At 43.4% G+C, this 21,269-nt stretch overlaps 1 protein-coding gene across 1 annotated transcript in view; it reads left to right on the top strand.

The window, feature by feature from the left end:
• The window catches only part of TTC6 (tetratricopeptide repeat domain 6), a 210,944-nt gene that overhangs the window by 7,166 nt on the left and 182,509 nt on the right, over window positions 1-21,269 (top strand). The window contains exon 2 of the mRNA XM_006152364.3: window positions 4,243-4,349. Coding sequence (XP_006152426.2) covers window positions 4,290-4,349 — 60 coding nt within the window. The 5' untranslated portion in view covers window positions 4,243-4,289. The remainder of the gene's footprint in view (window positions 1-4,242; window positions 4,350-21,269) is intronic.

Here is a 21,269-nt window from a genome sequence, read left to right as displayed (position 1 = left end):
CGCCCCCCCCCCCCCCCCCCCCCCCCCGCCCCCACGGGGCAGGTGTGGGCACGGCCAAGGATCGGAGGCAGTCTGGACCTGCCTTACAACCTTCCTGCTTTCAGATCATGCTCTCCTCCCGTGAGTCCGCCCCTCCTGACCCCTGTCGCTGCCGTTGGGGAGAGGGGCTGGGAGCTCTGGCATGGGTTCTAGCAGATCTGGTGGAGATTTGTTTTCTGTCAAATACCTTCGTGGATGCAGTCAGTGGGGTAGACCCCATTCTCCCCACCCCACTGTCCTCCACCAGTCCAAAATACCTTCCATTGTGAGTCACTGGCCTTCTCTGACCTCTTCATGACCCTCCCCCAACGCCCTCACCCAGAGAAGGGGTTTCAATAAATAAAGCCCAGTGCTGGGGTTGGAGGTCAGTTTACACAGGAGCAGGAGGCTCTACAACTCCTGCAGGTGCTGGAATGGGAATAAATCAGGCCACTGCTCCAAGCCATGGCAGAGGGAAGAGGGGAGGACTAGAGAGGAGGAGGACTACACAGGAGACTGACCCAGCTTAGCCATGGGAGCGGAAGCATGGAGCGAGCTACCACCTTGGATATGCAGGGGAACCTGGGCAGATCCTTGGAGTTGCAGTTTCCTCCTTTTCTAAATGAGCTGAGACCTGTGTCCAGGTTCTGGCCAGGGTCATTTGCAGGAACAAACCTCAAGTGGCTCGCTGGATAGTTGAATGACCCTACCCAGAAGAAAGAGGGTCCGTGCAAACCTTGGAAAAGAACCCTTACCATGATGGAGATGTGTGTGTGGGAGGGAAGACTCAGCCCTCCAAGTGCTGAAATGTCTCTAGTGTAAGACTCTTTGCAAATTGGTACCAGGAGGATATCCCTTTTCTTGCTGAACATCTAGTTTTGTAGTCTATGTTTCATGGTAGATTTGGGGCAAAAGCCTCAGTTCTTCTCATCTCAGCATTTCCAAAGACACCAGCAACAGGAGAGAGATCAAAGGCCTCCTTAGCCAGGCAGCAGAGGCGCATTACTCTAGCCCTCCCAGGCAGGGCTGGTGCCCCAAGGCTGCTGGTGTCTGGGGGTAGGGAGCCCTGAGACTTAGTATCTCTCATAAGATAAACTCCAACCGGACACGTTCAATGCACCTGACAAAGGACAGAGTGTCTGTGTAAGAGTGCGGGTTTGGGGCCAGACCTGGAACCCATCTTAATTCTGCAACTAACCCTCTGTGGCCTCAGGTGTCTCAGCTCTAAAATGGGCTTATCAGTACCACCTCACACCAGCTGAGTAGAAAGTACACAACAAATAGTAACACAAATCAATTTCTGGGAGCCTGGGTGGTGCTGGATGTGGGGACAGACAGTGACAAGTAAGAGGGTTGCAATCCAGGTGCCTCCCCTCCTCCCTTTCCAGGGCTTTAGCGTGTGCTCCCCAGCCAGGCTCCCTGGATGGCCCTGACCCTTCCAGCTGTAGCTGCTGCAGTAGCTGGTAGCTGCCCTAGCTGCCTAGCAGAAGGGAACTCCTGCTTAAACGCTGAGTGGTTGGCGGCCGCTCAGGTTTTACTGTTCACCAGGACCCTGCCTGGAACTCCCTCTCCCTTTTTCCCACCCGCAGGGTCGTCCTTGGCTGAGTCTGTGATGGATCACAAATTTTCAAAAAGCACAATTTGAAGGAGAGCTCCTGGGAAAAGAAGGCTTATGGGGTGAACAGATGAGATTCGACACCTTCCTCCCTCTAGGCCATGCAGAACCTGCTCAGGTCAGCAGGACAAGCTGTCCATCTCTCCCCAGGGAGAAAGGGGAGGGGAGATTCCAGGAGTCTGCTCACAGTAGCTCTGGGCTCCTGACGTGGTCTTCTGGGCTCGCCAGCTGGACTTGCACTTCTGGAGAGTCTCCAGCACACCTCTCTCTGTCTCTCCCGGGGGCTCCCACTTTATTAGGGCTTTGGTGACCTTGAGCAAGCTCAGGGAGGGGGCCTGGATGCAGGAGGTGTCCCCAAAGGGAGGAGGAATGGAAGCTGTCCGGGCTTCTGAGGGGCCTTTCTGCCCTCAGTGCTTCAATTTTGAGAGATCCAAGATGAAAAAAAGCAGGACCCATGATTTCACCCACTTTCTCTTCCCATCCACTTCTCTTTCCGTGGACAGAATGACAAGAAACCACTGAGAATTCATTTGGGAAACTATCATTTATGCATTTTCTAAAATCCTGAAAACCCAAGAATTATTGTACCAAGGGAGCTTTAGTTACCATCTTTGAAAACTATTTGATTTGAATTCCCTAAAAAAAGTTTCTTCCTGGTAGCTCAAGTCTCCCTGAAATGAAGCAAGCTTGCTGGGTTTATAGGGGATCCTTTAAATAGCAAAGACCTTAAATACTATCTTGAATATTGCAAGAGCGCTTAGTGGGGTGCCAAAACACAAGTAAGACAATCAATGCTGTGTGTGAAAAGACTGAGTCACCAAAAGGTTTCCCCAGATATTTATCTAACTGCTGAGTAGAGGATTCCTGGGTTGACGAACTCCTTCTATGGAGGAGGAAGTTTGGAAGGGGGTCAGCTGTGGATCCATCCAGAGGTGCTCATAAAAAACATCTTGTAAATTTCTGATGGGGCTTGGATGGGCTAAGAAGGTCCAGGGTACAAGTTCTTATAAGTTGTGAATTCTGCCTCACTCCATCAGGCAGATGAAATAAAGTATTCCTGTCAGCAGAGAAAAGAAAAAGCAACACATCTTCAAAGTTTATTAATTTTCCTTGGGTTGGTATTGGGGGAGGCGAGTGCGAGGGAAGTGGGCTGGAACACAGAAGTCTCGGGCTGTGATCTCTGGCTAAATGCAGCTTCTGTTTTTACAGCTTACTTAGGGAGAGCTGTTAGTTTTTCTAAGTGCAAATCGGGCCTTGGTTCTCTAAGCTCAATGTTTAGGCTACAAAGCACATACAACAATCCTAAAGGTAGGTAGCCTTCAGAAAGGGGCTGGCTCTCACCTCAAAGTCTGTGCGAAATCTCTAGTGCATTGCCATACTTGGACGACACCTAAGCAAAGCCCTTTAGAAGTGTAAAGTGTAACTGGAATGCTAAATGCCACTCACTATCTCCAAGAAAAATAAATCTTTAATTCTCAGCCAAGTACACCTGCTTTGGACCAGGCTTATTAGCATTATTTGTATCTTTTCTTTTCAAATGGAGAGTTTAACTCACAAAGTTTTCTTTTTGCTCAGTGCTTGCTATTTTTATCTTACCTTAAGAACCCTAAGGTCAAGTCTGGCGCCAGACTTCTGAAGCACACCAGGGAAGAGTGAGAGGTGGCTGGCTTCCCAGAGCTTCTTTCCCAAACTCCATAAGATGAAGCAGTAGAACCACGTTAGAGTTTAGGGTCTGGACTGATGCTTGGTGTATGCTCACTAGGTCACCGTGGGGAAGCTGCAGGCTGGATGTCAACGTCAACAGAGGACCCTAAGGCAGAGAAGGCTTTCAATTTTTTTTTTGAGTGTTTTTTGCTATAGGGTTTATGCTCTCATTGGAGACACAGAGGGAGACAGACAAACAGAAAGTGAGAAATTACCCCCTCCCAGGGGGGATGGCTACACTGCAATCTCTTGTCTTCCATTCTCTTCTCAGGGTCTTGGGCACACATGCATACACAACTGGCATGAATTTTAAGCCGCTACGTCTGGGACTCGAACCGCGGTCAACCACAGTGGAGTCCAGCAACATAACTGCTATGCCTCTGCTGGTCCCCAGAGGAGGCTACCTTGATATGTTAGTTTTTGTAGATTAATGGTGATACAAGCAACTTTGGGAAGGGAACTCTACTGTATATTGTCTTCCCAGTCTCCCTCCCTGCCCCATTTAGCTGCAGGAGGCCAGTCTCCTAGGGCCACATTCCCAATCTTCCATACCTTTGGGCTTCCAGGGGGGTTTGAACAATGAGGAATCATGGTGCAGGAGTGAAGGGTGGGGTGGCATAGTAGTAAGAGTACTGACTTCTCTGCTTTCTCTGTCCACTGAGGCTTTGTTCTTTACTTCCTCTGGGTGTCTCCAGATCCTGTCAGGCAGTCCCTTTTCCACAGCTTCAGCTCTCACCAGGCTCTGTTAACTCCTTTCCCCCCTTACCCCTTCAGATCAAAGGTAGTAATTTCTCCCCGCTGTTGCTGAACCTTCAGTGACTCTTTATCTCCTCTTTGTTCCTTTGAACCCCACCTACACTCATGTAAACAGTGCCTTCAGTTTTTTTTTTTTTTTTTCCTTCCAGGAAAATTCTTTGGAGCTTGCCATGTGTTTCCTGTGGGGATCTGACTGATGAGGAGAGGAACAAAGATTGAGGAAAGTGAAGTCTGCGAAATCAGTAACATTATTCAGGTGTGTACATCAATGAGCATTCTGAATGCCAGGCACTGCAGTAGGCACTAAGGATACTGAATTTAAGACGAGGTCCTTGCCTTTTCATGATTAGAGCAATGCTTCAATAGTATTGTTTATAGCTTTTGTGTACTTGTATGTAGAAAAAGTTGATAAAAGTGAGATTTCTGCATCCAAAGGTATGCAAGTATTAAAAGGTTTTGAGAAATTTGGTGACCTGACATCCATCAAGACCCCATCAGAGGAACCAGCAGTTTAGCGTAATGGCTATGTCACTGGACTCTCACGTAGTTGACCACGGTTCAAGTCCTGGACCCGGCGGCTTAAAATTCATGCCGGGCACGTGTGCGTGCGTGCCCAAGATCCTGAGAGAAGAATGGAGGAGAAGGGATTGCGGTGTGGCCATCCCCCATGGGGGGGTGATCCCTCGCTTTCTATCTCTCTGTCTCTCTCTGTCTGTCTGGTGAGCACACATGCCCTATAGCAAAAACCTCTCCAAAAAAAAGAAAAAAGAAGACCCCATCAGAAATGTATGAGTGATCCTGTTCCCTCATTCCCATGCACATACTCTGGTACTAACTTTGTTATTTGATTGGTGAAAATTGCATATATGAGGTTTTAATTTGTATTTCTAAGATGATTAATGGAGTTGGGTATTTTTACATGTCATAATATTACTTTTTTTGTTGTCAAATGAATTATTTTATTTAACTTTATTTATTTATTTTGATTTGACCAGAGAGGGACAGAGAGAGAGAGAAAGTGAGAAAGCAAGCTGTCAGGTCCAGGACTTGAACCATGGTCAGCCATGTAGGAGTCCAGTGCTCTTAACCACCATGCCACCTACTGGCCCCAATATTTCTTTTTGAAAGACTTACTTGTTTAATTTTGTTTATTGTTATTATTATTTCAAATAATTATTTTATTATTAATTAGTTATTATTATTTTTTTTCACATGAGTTTTGCCAGAGAGACAGAGAGAAAGAGAGGGAGAGTGAGAAAACAAGCCGCCAGATCCAGGACTGTGGTTGGCCATGTGGGAATTCTAACACCTTAACCACCACGCCACCTGCTGGCCCCTGTTGTTTTATTATTTAATTTGATCAGAGAGAAAGAGAAAGGGAAAGCAAGAAAGCAAGCTACAGCAAGCCACCAGGTCCAGGACTTGAACTGTGTTTGGCCATGTGAGAGTCCAGAGCCCCAACCACCATGCCAACTGTTGGCTCCATAATATTTCTTCTTTTGGAAACTGCCTGTTCACTCCTTTAGCAAATTGTAAATCTTAAATGTTTGTCTATTTCTCTTCTACAGAATACTGATCCCATGTCTGCTATAAATGTTATAAAATTTTTATCAGGTTTTCACTTACCTTATAATTTTGTTTATTTTTAATGTATAGATACTTTTAAAAAATCAATATTTCTGACTTTTATAGTCTGTTAAATGTCTTATCTAGAAAAAAATCAAAATCTTTCATCCAGATGGAATTTACTTTTGTTTATAATATGAAGTGAAGATATAACTTTGTTTATTTTCCAAATATTTAAACATTTGGGCAGGCTGTCATTGTGAGGAGCCTTGACTTCTCTTTGGAGAACTATATTTGAGCTCTGTTCTGTGGTGATACTTGATGGTATGGAAGCTGGGAAGTCACATTAGCTCTGCCTTCACTTGTGTTGTGAACCACTGTGGGCTGAATGATAATAGGTTTATAGGTGGTTTTTGGAGCTCAGTAAAAGCTAGATGAAATCCAGTGTTTCAATGACTGCTTTAGTAACTGTACACTGTTATGAGTTAAATTCTCCTTTCTTTAAGATGTTACCACAAGGGACCAGCAGGTGGCGTGGTGGTTAAGGCGCTGGACACTCCCACATGGCCAACCATGGTTCGAGTCCTGGACTTGCTTTCTCACTCTCTCTCTCTCTCTGTCTGTCTGTCTCTCTGGTCAAATTAAAATAAATGGATGAATAAATAAAATTAAATAATTCTTTTAAAAAAAGATGGTACCACAAGTGTTACCATTTCCATGTGAAAGCATTGCAATGTCAATACTGAATTTGCCACACCTTTAGATCAGTAACGAATTTCTGCCCTTCTTCTTTTTCTTCTTCTACTACTACTACTTCTTCCTTCCTCTTCTCCTTCTTCTTATTCTCTCTTCCTCTCTCTTTCTCTCTTTCTTTTTTGGGTGAAAGTAGACCTAGAACAGAAGTCCCTATCACAAGATTACTAGCTATGGGATCTCAGGTGAATTCCTTAATTGTTGTCATTTCTTTATTTACTTATTCTGTGGATGGGGGTGACAGAGAGAGACAACTCCCCCTTCAGGGTCCTAATGCCAAAGTCACCTCTAGCCTCAGCCAGCTTGGATTGTGGGCACATTCGTGCCTGGAGTACTCAGGGAGATCCCTGGATGCCAAACAGTAACCTTCCCATGTTGGTTTGCTTCACAGAGCATTTGGGGGGTGTCACTACTGTGCCACCATCCAGCCCTAAATTCCTTAATTTCCTGCCTTATCTGTAAAATGAAGATAATAATACCTAGGTCATGGATCATATTATCCTATTATGATGCCTGAATACTTTCACATTTTTTATTATGCACAGTATTAATAAAAATACTTATAATTTCTAGTCTTTTTCTTTTCTTTTCTTTTCTTTTCTTTTCTTTTCTTTTCTTTCTTTCTTTCTTTCTTTTTTTTTTTTTTTTTTTTTTTTGAGAGGTTTCTGTTGTAGGGCACATGCACTCACCAGAAAGACAGAGGGAGAGGCAGAACGACAGATAGTGAGAAATCACCCCCCAGGGGGGATGACCATGCCACAATACCTTCTCCTCCATTCTCCTCTTGGGATCTTGGGTACACATGCACACGTGCCTGGAGTGAATTTAAGCCACCAAGTTCGGGACTCAAACCATGGTCACCTAGTTTGGTTTATGACTAAGTCTACTATTGTGTTGCTAACAGAAATACCTGAGATTCGATGATTTTTAAAGAATAGAAGGGCTGATTCCATGGCCTATTGGTTAAAAGAGCTGGATCCCAGATGGCTGACCAAATTCTGGCTCTGGCAGCTTGAAAAACATGCCAGGTGTATGTGCACATCATGTCCAAAATCCTAACACGATAGAGAGACAAAGGAGAAAGGACTGTAGCATGGCCATACCCCACTGGGGGGGGGGGGCTTTCTCTCTTTCTCTCTGTCTTTCTCTTTCTGGCTAGTAAATGCATGATCTGGCAATTAAAAAAAATGAACTGAGTTTTATATGGTTTATGATTCTTGTGGCTGGAAAGCCCAAAGGTGAGGCGCTGGTATCAGTCTGGCCTCAGGTGCTACATTATAACATGCCTGACAGAAGCTGAGAGAGCAGAGGGTGCTTGCAGAAAGAGAGAGCTGGGAACAGCCATTTTCAATTTATAGCAAGCCGTTCCAGAGGGAATGAACTCCTCCCGAAAGATAGAGTGAGACGGCATTAAACCACTTATGAGAGTTATGCATACTATTCAGTAGGCCTCACCTCTTAAAGCACTTTCTAACACCATTTCACTGGGGACTAAATTTCTAAACATGAACTTTGGGGGGCAAGCCATTACCTAAACTACACCACTGACTATATGAGAAACATATTTCAAGGTAATATTGATTACTGCCTTTTTCCCAGTTTAGGAGCATAGCTGAGGGTACCAAGAACAGTTAGTCACTTCCCAGCCTTTGCCTACCTATTTGTTTATTACCTTAGTAACAGAGAATGATTTACTCCATTCCCACTTAGAGTGACACTGCCCTCGCAGAGCACATATGGGGCCCTGAAACACAATGTGATCGCAATGAAACCTCAGGGAAGGCGGGTCCTTCTCATTTGTGAGCATTCAGCAGCCATTTTTGAACACGTTAGGCTAGGCGGTAAAGTTATATACCTGTGAGGTGAGAATTTCATCTGCGTTTTATACATGAAGATACGGAAAGTCAGAGGAAGATTTGCCCTTGCAGCAAACCTGGGATGTCTGCCTCTGGAGCAGAAGCTCCCGCCTCCAGGGCTGAGGATGCCTGCGTGTCTCAGTTTCCTTGGTTGGGCTGCTCTGTGGCTCAGCGTGAGAGACACAGAGCGTCCTTGAACTTCTGGGAAGCATGTGGCACCCTTCCGGCATCTGGAGTTTCATGGAGGACTCCAGAAGGTTTCATCTGCCACTCTCCTGACCTCATATTTTGGTTACCTGAGTGTCTGGAGAGAGAGTGGGGTTGGTAGAGAGTAGAGGGATATAAACTACATTTGAAGGTCTGCTAAGTGCCAGTACTGAGCAAATCACCGTCAGCTTCGTATTTTCATGTCATTGCTTTTTCCCCTCTTAGAACATGGTGAAATGTTTCACAGGAAAATGAACAAAACAAAACAAAATGGTTTATCACCCAAGAACACTCAAGTAGGCTTCATTGAGGTTAAAAAATAGAATCTTGCTAGCACCTGATATTCCTGGTGCTGTCCCCCGGCTCGCTCGTGCGTTCTCTTTTCTCCTCACTCTTTCTCTCTGGTGAATGCATGTCTCCTCTAGTAACATCTTTTTAAAAAGGTTTATTTCTCTTCCCCTTTCTAGAGTCCTACTATTTGGACTTCCGTGTTTATTGCTTTCTTGTGTTTCTCTGTAATAGATCAGCTGAGCATGCATTGATAAGCACTATCTTTTTTCTTTCTTCTTCTTTTTTTTTTGGAGAGGTTTTTGCTATAGGGCATGTGCGCTCGCCAGAAAGACAGAGAGACAGACAGAAAGTGAGAAATCACCCCCCGGGGGGGGATGTCCACACCGCAATCCCGTCTCCTCCATTCTCCTCTCAGGATCTTGGGCACACACGCCCGGCGTGAATTTAAGCCACTGGGTCCAGGACTCGAACCACAGTCAACCACATGGGTGTCCAGCGACATAGCCATTATGCCAACTGCTGTTCCCAGATAAGCATTATCTTTTAAGATGGCCTGGGTTTGGAACTTTCTATGATGGAATATACAAGATATACCTCTATGTGTCCAGTTTCTTTGTTTAACATTATATATATATATTTATCAGTGACTCATCTATAGTGTTCCCAGAACTGAAGTTTGTCCTCTTCTTTGGTGTATAGTATTGCATTTTATGAACATACCACAATTAACTTATGAATCTTTAAAAGAAATTTTTTTAAAGAATTATTTTTATTTAACTTTATTTATTTAAATTTGATCATAGAGGGACAGAGTGAGAGAGAAAGAGAGTGAGAGAGGGAAAGTGAGAAAGCAAGCCATTCGGTCCAGGACTCAAACTGTGGTTGGCCATATAGGAGTCCAGTGCCCTTAACCACACCATCTGCTGGCCCCATAGAATCTTACTTTTTTTTTTTTTTTTTTTAGGGGTTTTAGCTACAGACAGACAGAGACAGAGACAGAAAGTGAGAAATCACTCCCCGGGGGGATGGCCACGCCGCAATCCCTTCTCCTCCATTCTCCTCTCGGGATCTTGGGCACGCACAAACACATCCCTGGCGTGAGTTTTAAGCCACCGGGTCTGGGTTGTGAACCACGGTCGATTACGTGGGAGTCCAGCGACATAGCCATTACGCTAACTGCTGGTCCCCCAATGAATCTTACTTTTGATAGACATTGGGTTGTTTCCAGTTTTCAGTATAATGAATGAAACTTCTATGAACATACATGAGGAGAGGGAACTTACAAAGTTTATGGAAAAATCGAATTAAGTATGAGTTTATTGGGACCAGCAGTTAGCGTAATGGCTGTGTCGCTGGACTCCCACGTAGTCGACCGTGGTTCGAGTCCCGGACCCAGTGGCTTAAACTCACGCCGGGCACGTGGGCGCGTGTGTGTGTGTGCCCAAGATCCCTAGAGGAGAATGGAGGAGCAGGGATTGTGGCGTGGCCATCCCCCCTGAGGGGTGATTTCTCGCTTTCTATCTCTCTGTCTCTCTCTGTCTGTCTGGTGAACGCATGCGCCCTATAACAAAAACCTCTCCAAAAAAAAAAAAAAAGTATGAGTTTATTGTGATACAAAAAAGTTTGAAATCCATGTAGGTTTTTTATAACATGCATTTTGATAAGCTTTTTGTAGACTTTTCACATGGTTTCTTGATAGTCATATGCATGCTTATATTAGAAGTGGAACTGCTAGATCATAGAGTATGTGTATATTCAGCTTTGTAGAGAATGGCAAATATTGCATCTTATCTTGGACCACATCAGAAATTCTGAATATGACTGAATATAAGATTTCAAAAATATATTTATTGGGCTTAGTTAGTGGCGTGGTGGTTAAGGTGGCTGGATCCTACATGGTCCAGTGTGCAGCTGAGTCCTGCACCTGGCGGCTTGAGAAACAGGATCAGAGCTTGTGTGCGGGTCCCCAAAAATCCCAACAGGAGAATGGAGGAGAAGGGATTGCAGTGTGGCCATCCTCCCTGGGATGTGCTTTCTCACTTTTCTCCTCTCTTTTTTTTCTGGTGAATGCACATGCCCTCTAGTAAATTTTTTTTTTTAAAGTTTATTTCTTGAGAGAGAGAGAAAGAGAGAGACCAAGGGACAGGCACCCCTCACCAGGATGCCTACCCCCCCCCACAGTCCCCACCAGCCTGAATCTCTAGCATGGACCCAACAGAGCCTGGGGTCCAAGGAGATCCTGAGCCTGGACCCACGCCCTGGGATCCCTTCCATGCGGTCCAGCCAAAGTATCCATCTTTTGGCCAGATGAGTGAACCAAGATTTTAATATGAATTTTCTGGAAGTCTGAATCTCATACCTTTGATTTCAGGTTTTTTTTTTTTTTTCCCTTCCTCTCTCTCTTTCTCTCTTTGAAACATTTATTTATTTATCTATTTATTTGTCGTGATTTTCAAGCTGTAGGTTCTGGGACTTGAACCGTGATGGAACATTTTGGAATCCAGTACCTTAACCACCATGCCACCTGTTGACCCCAGGGCTTTGTAAGTAGCACTCATAGTGGACTGCCTGGGGGCCTAGCCACTGAGGCAGGCAGTAGGGCAGGTTCTGGAGCCACACAGCAGGCCGGTGGTCTTTGGATCCTGGTGGACCCCAACATCACTGGACCTCATGTGTTGATGCTGGTTGGCTAGAAGGCTGGGATGGGTTCTGGGTATGGTGAGACCCTGTTAAGGGTTTGCAGTCTACCCTTCACTGGAATGTATGCCTTTAAAAACACATGAACAACGCAAGGTTTTCAACCTTTGGTCCAGCATTATTCATTTAGCGGTTAAAAGAAGGGGGGAGCAGGACTGGTCAAGGGGCAGTGGCGTGGTGGATAAAGGCGTTGGACTCCCACATGGTCGACCGTAGTTCAAATTTCGGACCTGGCGGCTTGCTTTCTCACGTTCCCTCTCTCTTGCTCTCTCACTCTGTCCCTCTCTGGTCAAAATAAAAAAATAAATAAGTGAATAAATAAAAAAAAAAAGAGGGAGAAGTAAGCGGTTTGTTAAGCAGGGAGGCTCTTTGGGACCAGCGTTTTCACCGATATGGGAAATAAGGCCTGGGTGGGGTCCCAAGTCTAAGGTTGCCCTGGAGCGGGTTTCCATTCTAGTCGGTCTAGCCCGCCAGGCCTCTCGCGGGGTAAGTGCGTTGGAAACCTGTCCCGACTGGGCCGACCTCGCAGCCGCTTGACGGGAGCGGAGGCGGGCCAGAGCCGGGTGCGGGTGACCCGCTTTATCTGAACACAGGGAAGAAAGCCGCGATGTTCGAGGGGAGCAATTGCTCCCTCTGTTCAGCCACCCCTGTCCATTCAGGCTTGTTCAGGGCCAGCAAAACCCAGCGCCGAAGATAGAGCTGGGTCTGGAGAAGGAATCCGGGCTGGCCTGGGGGCTCTTCCCCCGAAGGATGAGCACGGGTTGAAGGGGAGCTGGGAGGAATGAAACTGGCGGTACCTGAGGGCAGGGAAGACACTACTGTAGACTGATGGGGGCGGCTTGAGGGAAAGGGGAACACGGGGCTGGGAAGACAGAAGAGGGGGTAGAATGAGGGGCTGCGAGTTTGCACTGGAGAGAATTCAGTACCCATCTTCCTCTCTCCCTTTACCGGCCAGGCCAGATTGTTAGTCACCGTTAGCTAACTTCTCCCACTGGGGTCCCCGAGTACAGAGCTGGTTTTTTCTTTTTTGACTCTAAAACGGGCTAAACTCTGATAGGTAGTGGGCTACTGTGGGCTTAATGCAAGGATATTTAGCGTTGAAGGCCACAGATTAAAGAAACTATTGCAGACACCATTGCAGGAGTTTAAAGGAGATCAGCGATTTATTATTTTTTAAAACACTTTATTTATTGTTATTATTTATTTAATTAATTAAAAAAGGAATGATTTCATTTTATTTTATTTTGTTTATTTATTTATTTATTTAAATTTAACCAGAGAGGGACAGAGTGAGAGCGAGAGAAGGGAGAAAGTAAGCCACCAGGTCCAGGACTTGAACCATGGTCAACTATGTGAGATTGCAGTACCCTTAACCACCATGCCAGCCCCTATTTTATCTATTTTTTAAGCTACTCACAGAAACTTTTTTTAAGAAATATTTTATTTAACTTTATTTGTTTTTAATCTGACCAGAGAGGGACAGAGTGAGTGAGAGAGAGAGAGAGAGAGAGAGAAAGTGAGAAAGCAAGTCAGCAGGTCTGGGACCCAAACTGCCCTTGCCATGTGGAGTCCAGCGTCCTTAACCACCGTTCCACCTGCTGGCCCCTATTTTTTATTATTATTGTTTTAATTCACCAGAAGGGCAGGGGTGGAGGGTGTGTGTGAGAAAGCCAGTTGCAACCAGGACTTGATCCATTGTCATCCATGTGGGAGTCCAGCATCTTAGCTACCTTGCCACCTGCTGGCCCCAATAATTTAATTTATTTAATTTATTTTTAGAGATTTTTGCTATAGGGTGCCTGTGCTCACAGAAGAGACATAGAGAGCCAGAAAATGAGAAATCGCCTCCCATGGGGATGGCCATGCCACAATCCCTTCTCCTCTGTTCTTCTTTCAGGATTTTGGGCACACATGCATATGTGCCCAGCTTGAGCTTTAAGTTGCCAGGTCCAGGGCTTGAGCTGTGGTTGACTACTTGGGAGTCCAGTAACGTAACCATTATGCCAATTGCTGGTCCTTTATTTTTTTAAAACATGCGAATATAGGAGAAGTTTTTTTTTTTTTTTTTTTTTCTCTTTGGCATTTGCACTCACCAGAGAAAGACAGAGAGAATTAGAGAAGGAAAATGGGGAAATGAGAACTTGCACCCCAAAAGGAATGGCCATGCTGCAAGTCCTTCTCCTCCATTCTCCTCTTGGAATTTTATGCACAGACATATATGTATGTGCCTGGCGTGATTTCCAAGCAGCTGAGTCTGGGATTCAAACCTTGCAGTTGGCCTATGTGGGATCCAGTGCCTTGACCTCCATAGCATCTGTTGGCTTGCAAATATGAAAGTTTAGCAAATATCTTTTTTTTCTATTCACAACTTTATATGGGTGTACATTATATTCAGAAAACTGCACAAATTACAATTTTCAATTCATATAATTATAGGTGTATACTACACTGAGCTTGATAGATGTGTACACTTTTGGAACAATTACCACAGTCAAGAAAACAGAATCTTTTCATTTCTGTGCGCCTTCACTATCCTCTCCTGCTCTCAACAACCCCTCCCCCGACTACCCAATCATCTGCTGTGTGACAGTACAGAATAGATTGCATTTCCTAGGATTGTATACAAGAGGAGTCATATAATATATGTTCTTTTGTGTCTAGCCTCTTTCTTTCCTTCTTTTCCTTTCTTACCCCCCCTCTTTTTTCCCAAAGGCTGTTTGTGCTTGTCTGAGAGAGAGAAAGAGAGAGAAAGAAAGCACCCTCTACCTCTTGCCCCTCCTCCCCCCAGAGTGGGGATGGCCATGCAACAATCCCTTCTCCTCCATTCTCTTCTTGGGATTTTGGGCATGCATACACACATGCTTGGTGTGATTTTCAAGCGGCTGGGTCTGGTTCTCAGACTGTTGTTGGCCATGTGGAAATCTAGTACTATAACCACCATGCCACCTGCTGGCTCTATAGGTCTTTAATTTTTGTTAGCAATGTTTTGCAATTTTTAGTAGAATCTTTTTTTTTTTTTTTTTAAAATAAGGTTTGTGCATTTGCTGAGAGAAACAGAGACAGTGAGAGCAAAGTAAGAAATCACCACTCAGGGGGATGGCTATGCCACAGTCTCTTCTCTTTCATTCTCCTACTGGGATTTTGGGCATGCACACACATGTGGCTGGCCTGATTTTTAAGGCGCTGAGTCTGGGACTTGAACTATAGTTAGCCATGTGGGAGTCCAGCATCATACCACTATACCACCTGCTGGTCCCTAGTAGAATCTTTTAAGTTTGTAGAATTTTTGTAATTTTAGTAGAAATCCTTTATTAACCCCTAAGTATGCGTGTGTGTGTGTGTGTGTGTCCCCAGAGGACAGTGGAAGTGTAAAAATTACTTTACAATTGTAAACTGCTATCATACAAAAAGTACAGTTGATTTTGTCCATTCACAACATAGTGGAACTTTGATACATTTACTTATTGGTACTCCTTATGATTTTTACCTAAAAATCATGTCATCTGCAATTGATCTTTTCTTTTTAATTTTTTTTCTCTTATTTCTTTTTCTTGCCATATTGCAATTTCTAAGTCCTCTAATACAACGTGAAATAGATGTGGTAAGAGTGAGGCATTTTTGCTTTGTTTTCAATTTTAGGAGGTAAGCATTAATATAATATTAACTGTAAGTTTTTTGTAGATTCTTCAAACAGATTGAGGATGGTGCATGTGATTCTTCATAGTTTGCCTAGAATTATTTTTATTAATTTTTTTTTTTTTTAGATTTTTTACCATAGAGTGTGTGCACTCACCAGAGAAAGACAGAGACAGAGAGAGGGGAAGTGAGAAATCACCCCCAGGGAATGGCCATACTGCAATCTCTTCTCTCTTCTCTATTCTCCTCTTGGGATTTTGGGCACATACACACATATGCCCAGTGTGATTTTTCAGGCTGCTGGATCTGGGACTGGAACTACAGTCGGCCATGTGGGAGTTCAGCACCTTAATCATCACACCACCTTCTGGCCCTAGGCTTACTTATTTATATCATGAATTAAATTCTATCAAATATTTTTCCACTTCCTATTGAGTGCTAATTTTATTGTTATTTCTTTCTTCAATATTTGGGTGAACCATCTGGACTGTAAGTTTTCTGTGGTAGAATTTTTGATAACATAAGATTTTTCTTTTAGGGACCAGCAGATGGCATAATCTTTATGTTGCTGGACTTCCATATAGTTGACCTCTGTTTGAGTCCTGGACCCAGTGGCTTAAACTCATGCTGGGCATGAGTGTGTGTGTGTGTGTGTGTGTGTGTGTGTGTGTGTGTGGGGAAAAAATCCCAAGAGGAGGATGGAACAGAAAGGATTGTGGTGTGGTCATACCCCCAGGAGGTGATTTCTCACTTTCTGTCTCTCTGGTGAGCACATGTGCCCTATAGCAAAAATCTCTCTCTCAAAAATTTTTTTTTCTTTTAAATAAAAGGCTATTCAGATTTTCTGTGTATTATAATAATTTTGATATGTTGTCATTTTCAGGGATTTTTTTCCATTTTATCTTAATTATCAGATATGTTGGCACAGAGTTATTATATTTAGCTCATCATGCTTTAATATCTTCAGAACTTGTCACGAAAACCCCTCTTTATTCTTTACATTGGTGATTTTTGTTCTCTCTGTATATTATTCCTAAATATTCCCCTATTCAAAGGAAGGGGTTGCAGTTGTGATGGTGGTTCAATTTTGTTGCTATTTTCTAAAGAACCAGCTCTTGGCTTTGTTCATTTTCTGATTATTTTCCTGTTTTTGATTTGATTGTCTTATGTCCTTATATTGGGTTGTTAAGAAAGTCATTACACATTTTTGCATAGAAAAACATAGAAACGCATGTCATGTCTTTCCTGACAACCTAATATCTTATGATTTCTTTCCTTCTATTGGGTTTTCAGGAAAGGCATGAGACATTTTTGCATAGAAAAATTTTGTCATTGGGGCTGGCAGGGGGCGTGGTGGTTAAAGGCACTGGACTCCCACATGGCCAACTGTGGTTCAAGTTCTGGACCTGGCGGCTTGCTTTCTCACTTTCTCTTTCTCCCTCTGGTTGAATTAAAAAATAATGATAACAAATGGAAAAATGGCATTAAATAAATAAATAAATAAATAATTCTTAAAAAATAAAGAAAAAATTTGTCATGATTTTCTTGACAGCCCAATAGTTTACATTGGGTATACCTTGTTCTTCTACTGGATTTTTTTGGGGGGGGGAGGGATGGGGAGAGGTTTTTACTATAGGGCGTGAGCGCTCACCAGAAAGACAGAGAGAGACAGAGAGACAGAGAGACAGAAAGCGAGAAATCACCCCCCAGGGGGCATGGCCACTCCGCAATCCCTTCTCCTCCATTCTCCTCTCAGGATCTTGGGCTCACACGCACATGTGCCTGGTGTGAGTTTAAGCCACAGGGTCCGGACTGGAACCACTGTCGACCACATGGCAGTCCAGTGACATAGCCGTTACAACTGCTGGTCCCTTTCTACTGGATTCTTAAGGTGGAACTTCAGATGATTAATTTTAGACCTTTTTTCCTTTGATTTTAAGCTATAAAGTTTTCTTCTAGTCATTGTTTTAGTACTCCCACTCATCCTGTTTTGTTGTACTTTCACTATTATTCAATCTCAAATATTTTATAAGGGTCAGTCCATAGTGTAGCAGTTGAGTGCTGTGAATGGGAAGCCAGATCTCACATGGCACATTTGGTTCAAATCCCTGTCTCTGGGACTTGAAAAAACACCTGGGATGCATGCATGCATAGTCCAAATCCTGATAGGATGGAGACGTGGAGGAAAAAGAATTGTGGCATTACGATACCCCATTGGGGTTGCTTTCTCTCTCTCTCTCTCATGTACATGCCCTGGAAAATAAAAATTTGTAAACTGTTTTATAAGATTTAATAACATCGGGAACCAGCAGTTAGCGTAATGGCTATGTTACTGGACTCCCACATAGTCGACTGCGGTTCATGTCCCGGACCCGGTGGCTTAAAACTCACGCCGGGCGCGTGTGCGTGCGTGCCCAAGATCCCGAGAGGAGAATGGAGGAGAAGGGATTGCGGCGTGACCATCCCCCCTGGGGGGTGATTTCTCGCTTTCTGTCTCTATGTCTCTCTCTGTCTGTCTGGCGAGCGCACGCGCCCTACAGTGAAAATCTCTCCACAAAAAAAAAAAAAAAGATTTAATAACATCTGTGTCCACATCGTGTATTGGATTTTTATTTCATCCTTTTTTATTACTTTTAGAAATAGTTTCTCTAAGAATTGCAGCATGCATCTTTAACATTTCAGTCTACTTAGAGTTTATATTGAACTATTGTGTCTTCAAGAAAGTCATGATGCATTTTTGCATAGAAAAACAGAAAAACAAGTCATGACTTTTCCTGACAACCTAATAGTTGATATAAAATGCAGAAACCACACACTCATATAATTTCCTTACTCATTCCTATTTCAGTCTTTTTGGTTTTTGTTGTCATATGCATGCCATTTACTTACACAAACACCCCACAAATCAATGTTACAGTTTTAAACAACTTAAGAGACCAGCAGATGCTGTAATGGTTATGTCACTGGACTCCCACATAGTTTACTGTGGTTGGAGTCCTAGACCTGGCAGCTTAAAACTCACTCTGGGCATGTGTGCGTGTGTGTCCAAAATCCCAAGAGGAGAATGGAAGAAAAGGGATTACGGTGTGGCCATCCCCTCAGGAAGTGATTTCTTACTTTCTGTCTCTCTGGCGAGCACACATGTCCTATAGCAAAAATCTCTCTCTCTAAAAAATAAAAATAAAAAATAAAAACTTAAGAGAGAAAAATGACTTTTTGCATTTACCCAGATATTTACCATTTTTGATATTCTTCACTTGTTCTTTTTAAAAAATATTTTTAAAAAATTTAACTTTATTTTGGGACCAGCAGTTAGCATAATGGTTATGTCACTGAACTCCCATGTAGTCGATTGCAGTTTGAGTCCCGGATCCAGTGACTTAAACTCATGCCGGGCGTGTGTGTGTAAGTGCCCAAGATCCCCAGAGGAGAATGGAGAAGGGATTGCGGCGTGACCATCCCCTCGGGGGTGATTTCTCCCTTTCTGTCTCTCTGTCTCTCTCTGTCTGTCTGGCAAGTGCATGCACCTTATAGCAAAAACCTCTAAAAATTTTTTAACTTTATTTTAATTTGACTCTAGAGAGACAGAGTAAGAGAGAGGCAGAAAGAGAGAGATCAAGCCACCAGGTCTGGGACTCAAACTGCAGTCAGCCGTGTGGGAGTGCGGCACCCTTAACTACCATGCCACCTGCCAGCCCCTTCATTCATCCTTGAAGTTCAGATTTCACTCTGATAAAATTTCTGTTTAGCCAGAAGAACTTTTTTCTAGCATTTATTTTAGTTCCAATTGGCTGGCATATTATTCTCTTAGTTTTCCTTTATCTGACTATGTCTTTATAATTATAATTATTTTTTAATGGTGAAAAAGTGTGTATTTAAAATTAACAAGCTAGACTCAGTTTAGATGATCCTAATTTTGTTGGCAACATCCAAAACATCATCATCAGGAGCCGGTCGCACATATGTCTTCTGTCAGGCCTGATTAGGGTGTTGTTCTCGGTGACATCAATATAGAGCCTCACGGCCTGTTTGTTCTGGTGTTTATTGGTCTTGATATCCACAATGAACAAAGTGTATTGTTGTCTTCTGTCTTCTTCCTAGCAGGCTCCATGGTCAGAGGGAACTTGATGACATAGTGGTCAAGTTTGTTTCTCTAAGAGCTCTCTTCTGAAGATATTTGGGCTGCCTCCAGAGTGACAGTATTTGGGCCTCTAGAAGGTGGGTGATGTGTGACTCTTCTTCTTTTTCTTTTTCTTATTCTTTTTCTCTTTTTCGTTTTTTTTTTCTTTTTTCTTTTTTTCTTTTGTGGTCGTGGATGCCTTTCACTGCCTTCTTGGCCTTCAAAGTCTTTGCTTTGACTTCAGCCTTGAGAGGGGTAGGAGCTTCCTTCTTTGCTTTTGGTGCCATCTTTGTGAAAAGGGCCCTTTTAATTTTTTTTTAAAGAATTATTTGTTTAATTTTCCTTATTATTATTATTTTTTATTTTGACCAAAGAGAGACAGAGAAAGTGAGAAAGCAAGCTGCCGGGTTGACTCGAACCACCATTGGCTATGTAAAGTCCAGTGTCTTAACTGCCATGCCACCTCCCTACCCCTCAATTTTTTTCAAAAGGATATTCTAGAAATAGAATTCTTAGTTGATAGTTTTTATTTTATATTTAGTACATTGAAAATCTTGTCAGACTGTCTTCTGTGTTAGTGGTGTCTGATGAGAAGTCTATGGTCATTTGGATTGTTTCCCTAAAAATAACATATTGTTTTTGCTTTCAAATGTTATCTTTATCTTTGCTTTTCTATGGCTTACTCATGGTTTCTTTAAATTTATCCTGCTTGGGGCTTACTGAACTTTTTGAATCTATAAATTTATGTCTTTCTCAAATTTGGAATTTCTCAGACATTATTTTCTCAAATAATTTTTCAAATCCTGTTGTTTCTTTTCCTTTTATGATACTGATTACTTGTACATTGGAGCTTTTTTTTTTTTTTTTTTTTGAGAGATTTTCACTATAGGGCTCATGCACTCGCCAGACAGACAGAGAAATAGAGACAGAAAACGAGAAATCACCCCCCAGGGGGGATGGCCACGCCACAATCCCTTCTCCTCCATTCTCCTCTCAGGATTTTGGGCATGCACACACACGTGCCCGGCGTGAGTTTTAAGCCACCGGGTCCTGGACATGAACCGCGACTGACTACGTGGGATTCCAGCGACACGGCCATTACGCTAACTGCTGGTTCCCACATTGGAGCTTTTTGATATTGTTCCTACAGGGCTCTGAGGCTTCTGTTCCATTTTACTTTTTTTTTTTTTACAATAACGTTTTTATCCTTTTTATCTTTTTTTCACAAGCGAATTTTCATTATTTGTTCATTTCTTGCATTTGAAGTACTCTTCAATGACATCCTTGGCCTGAGATTCCTTGCCCTGGTCCTTAACTACTACACAGCTGCAACCAACCACTTTATGGGGTTTTCCCTCTCTGTCAACTTTCCAGAGGCATACCCATTCTCCTAGTTTCTTGTTGTCATCAGCCTTAATCAGGTTCATTTGGTGTTCAGCACAAAGGGCCTCCACTGACTTGACATACATAGATTCATCACAGTTGGTTGCAAGCACACTTCAGGTGGGCTTGGTGCTTGCCTAAGTTTGTCTTGGCTTTGGGGGCTTTGTGAATTCCATGTTCTAAGCCATCATGGATGAGATCAGTCTTCAGCACCTCTAGTAAAGCAGTGTTAACATCCATTACACCACCAGCAGCAATGCCTTCCTCGACCTTGGCAGTGGATTATGGGTGGAGCCGAATCTTGAACACACTGAAGCCTCCCTGTGGCTCGACCTAGCGGCTGTAGGGAATTTTTTTTCTTTCTTCTTTTATTGGATAATTTATGTTGAGTTATCTTTCAGCTCACTCTTTTGTCTGACATCTCGATTTTGCTACTAAATTTTTGTTAAAAATATTGTATTTTGGGACCAGCAGTTAGCGTAATGGCTATGTTGCTGGACTACCATGTAGTAGACAGTGGTTCACGTCCCGGACCCGGTGGTTTGAAACTCACGCCGGGTGCGTGTGCATGTGTGCCCAAGATCCCGAGAGGAGAACGGAGGAGAAGGGATTGCGGCATGGCCATCCCCCCTGGGGAGTGATTTCTCGCTTTCTCTCTCTCTCTCTC

Source organism: Tupaia chinensis, unplaced genomic scaffold, assembly GCF_000334495.1.
Source record: "Tupaia chinensis unplaced genomic scaffold, TupChi_1.0 Scaffold000350_1, whole genome shotgun sequence".
In the NCBI taxonomy this organism is placed as follows: Eukaryota; Metazoa; Chordata; class Mammalia; order Scandentia; family Tupaiidae; genus Tupaia; species Tupaia belangeri.
The sequence above is the reverse complement of the archived record's forward strand: the minus strand, read 5'-3'. Positions and strand labels throughout refer to the sequence as shown.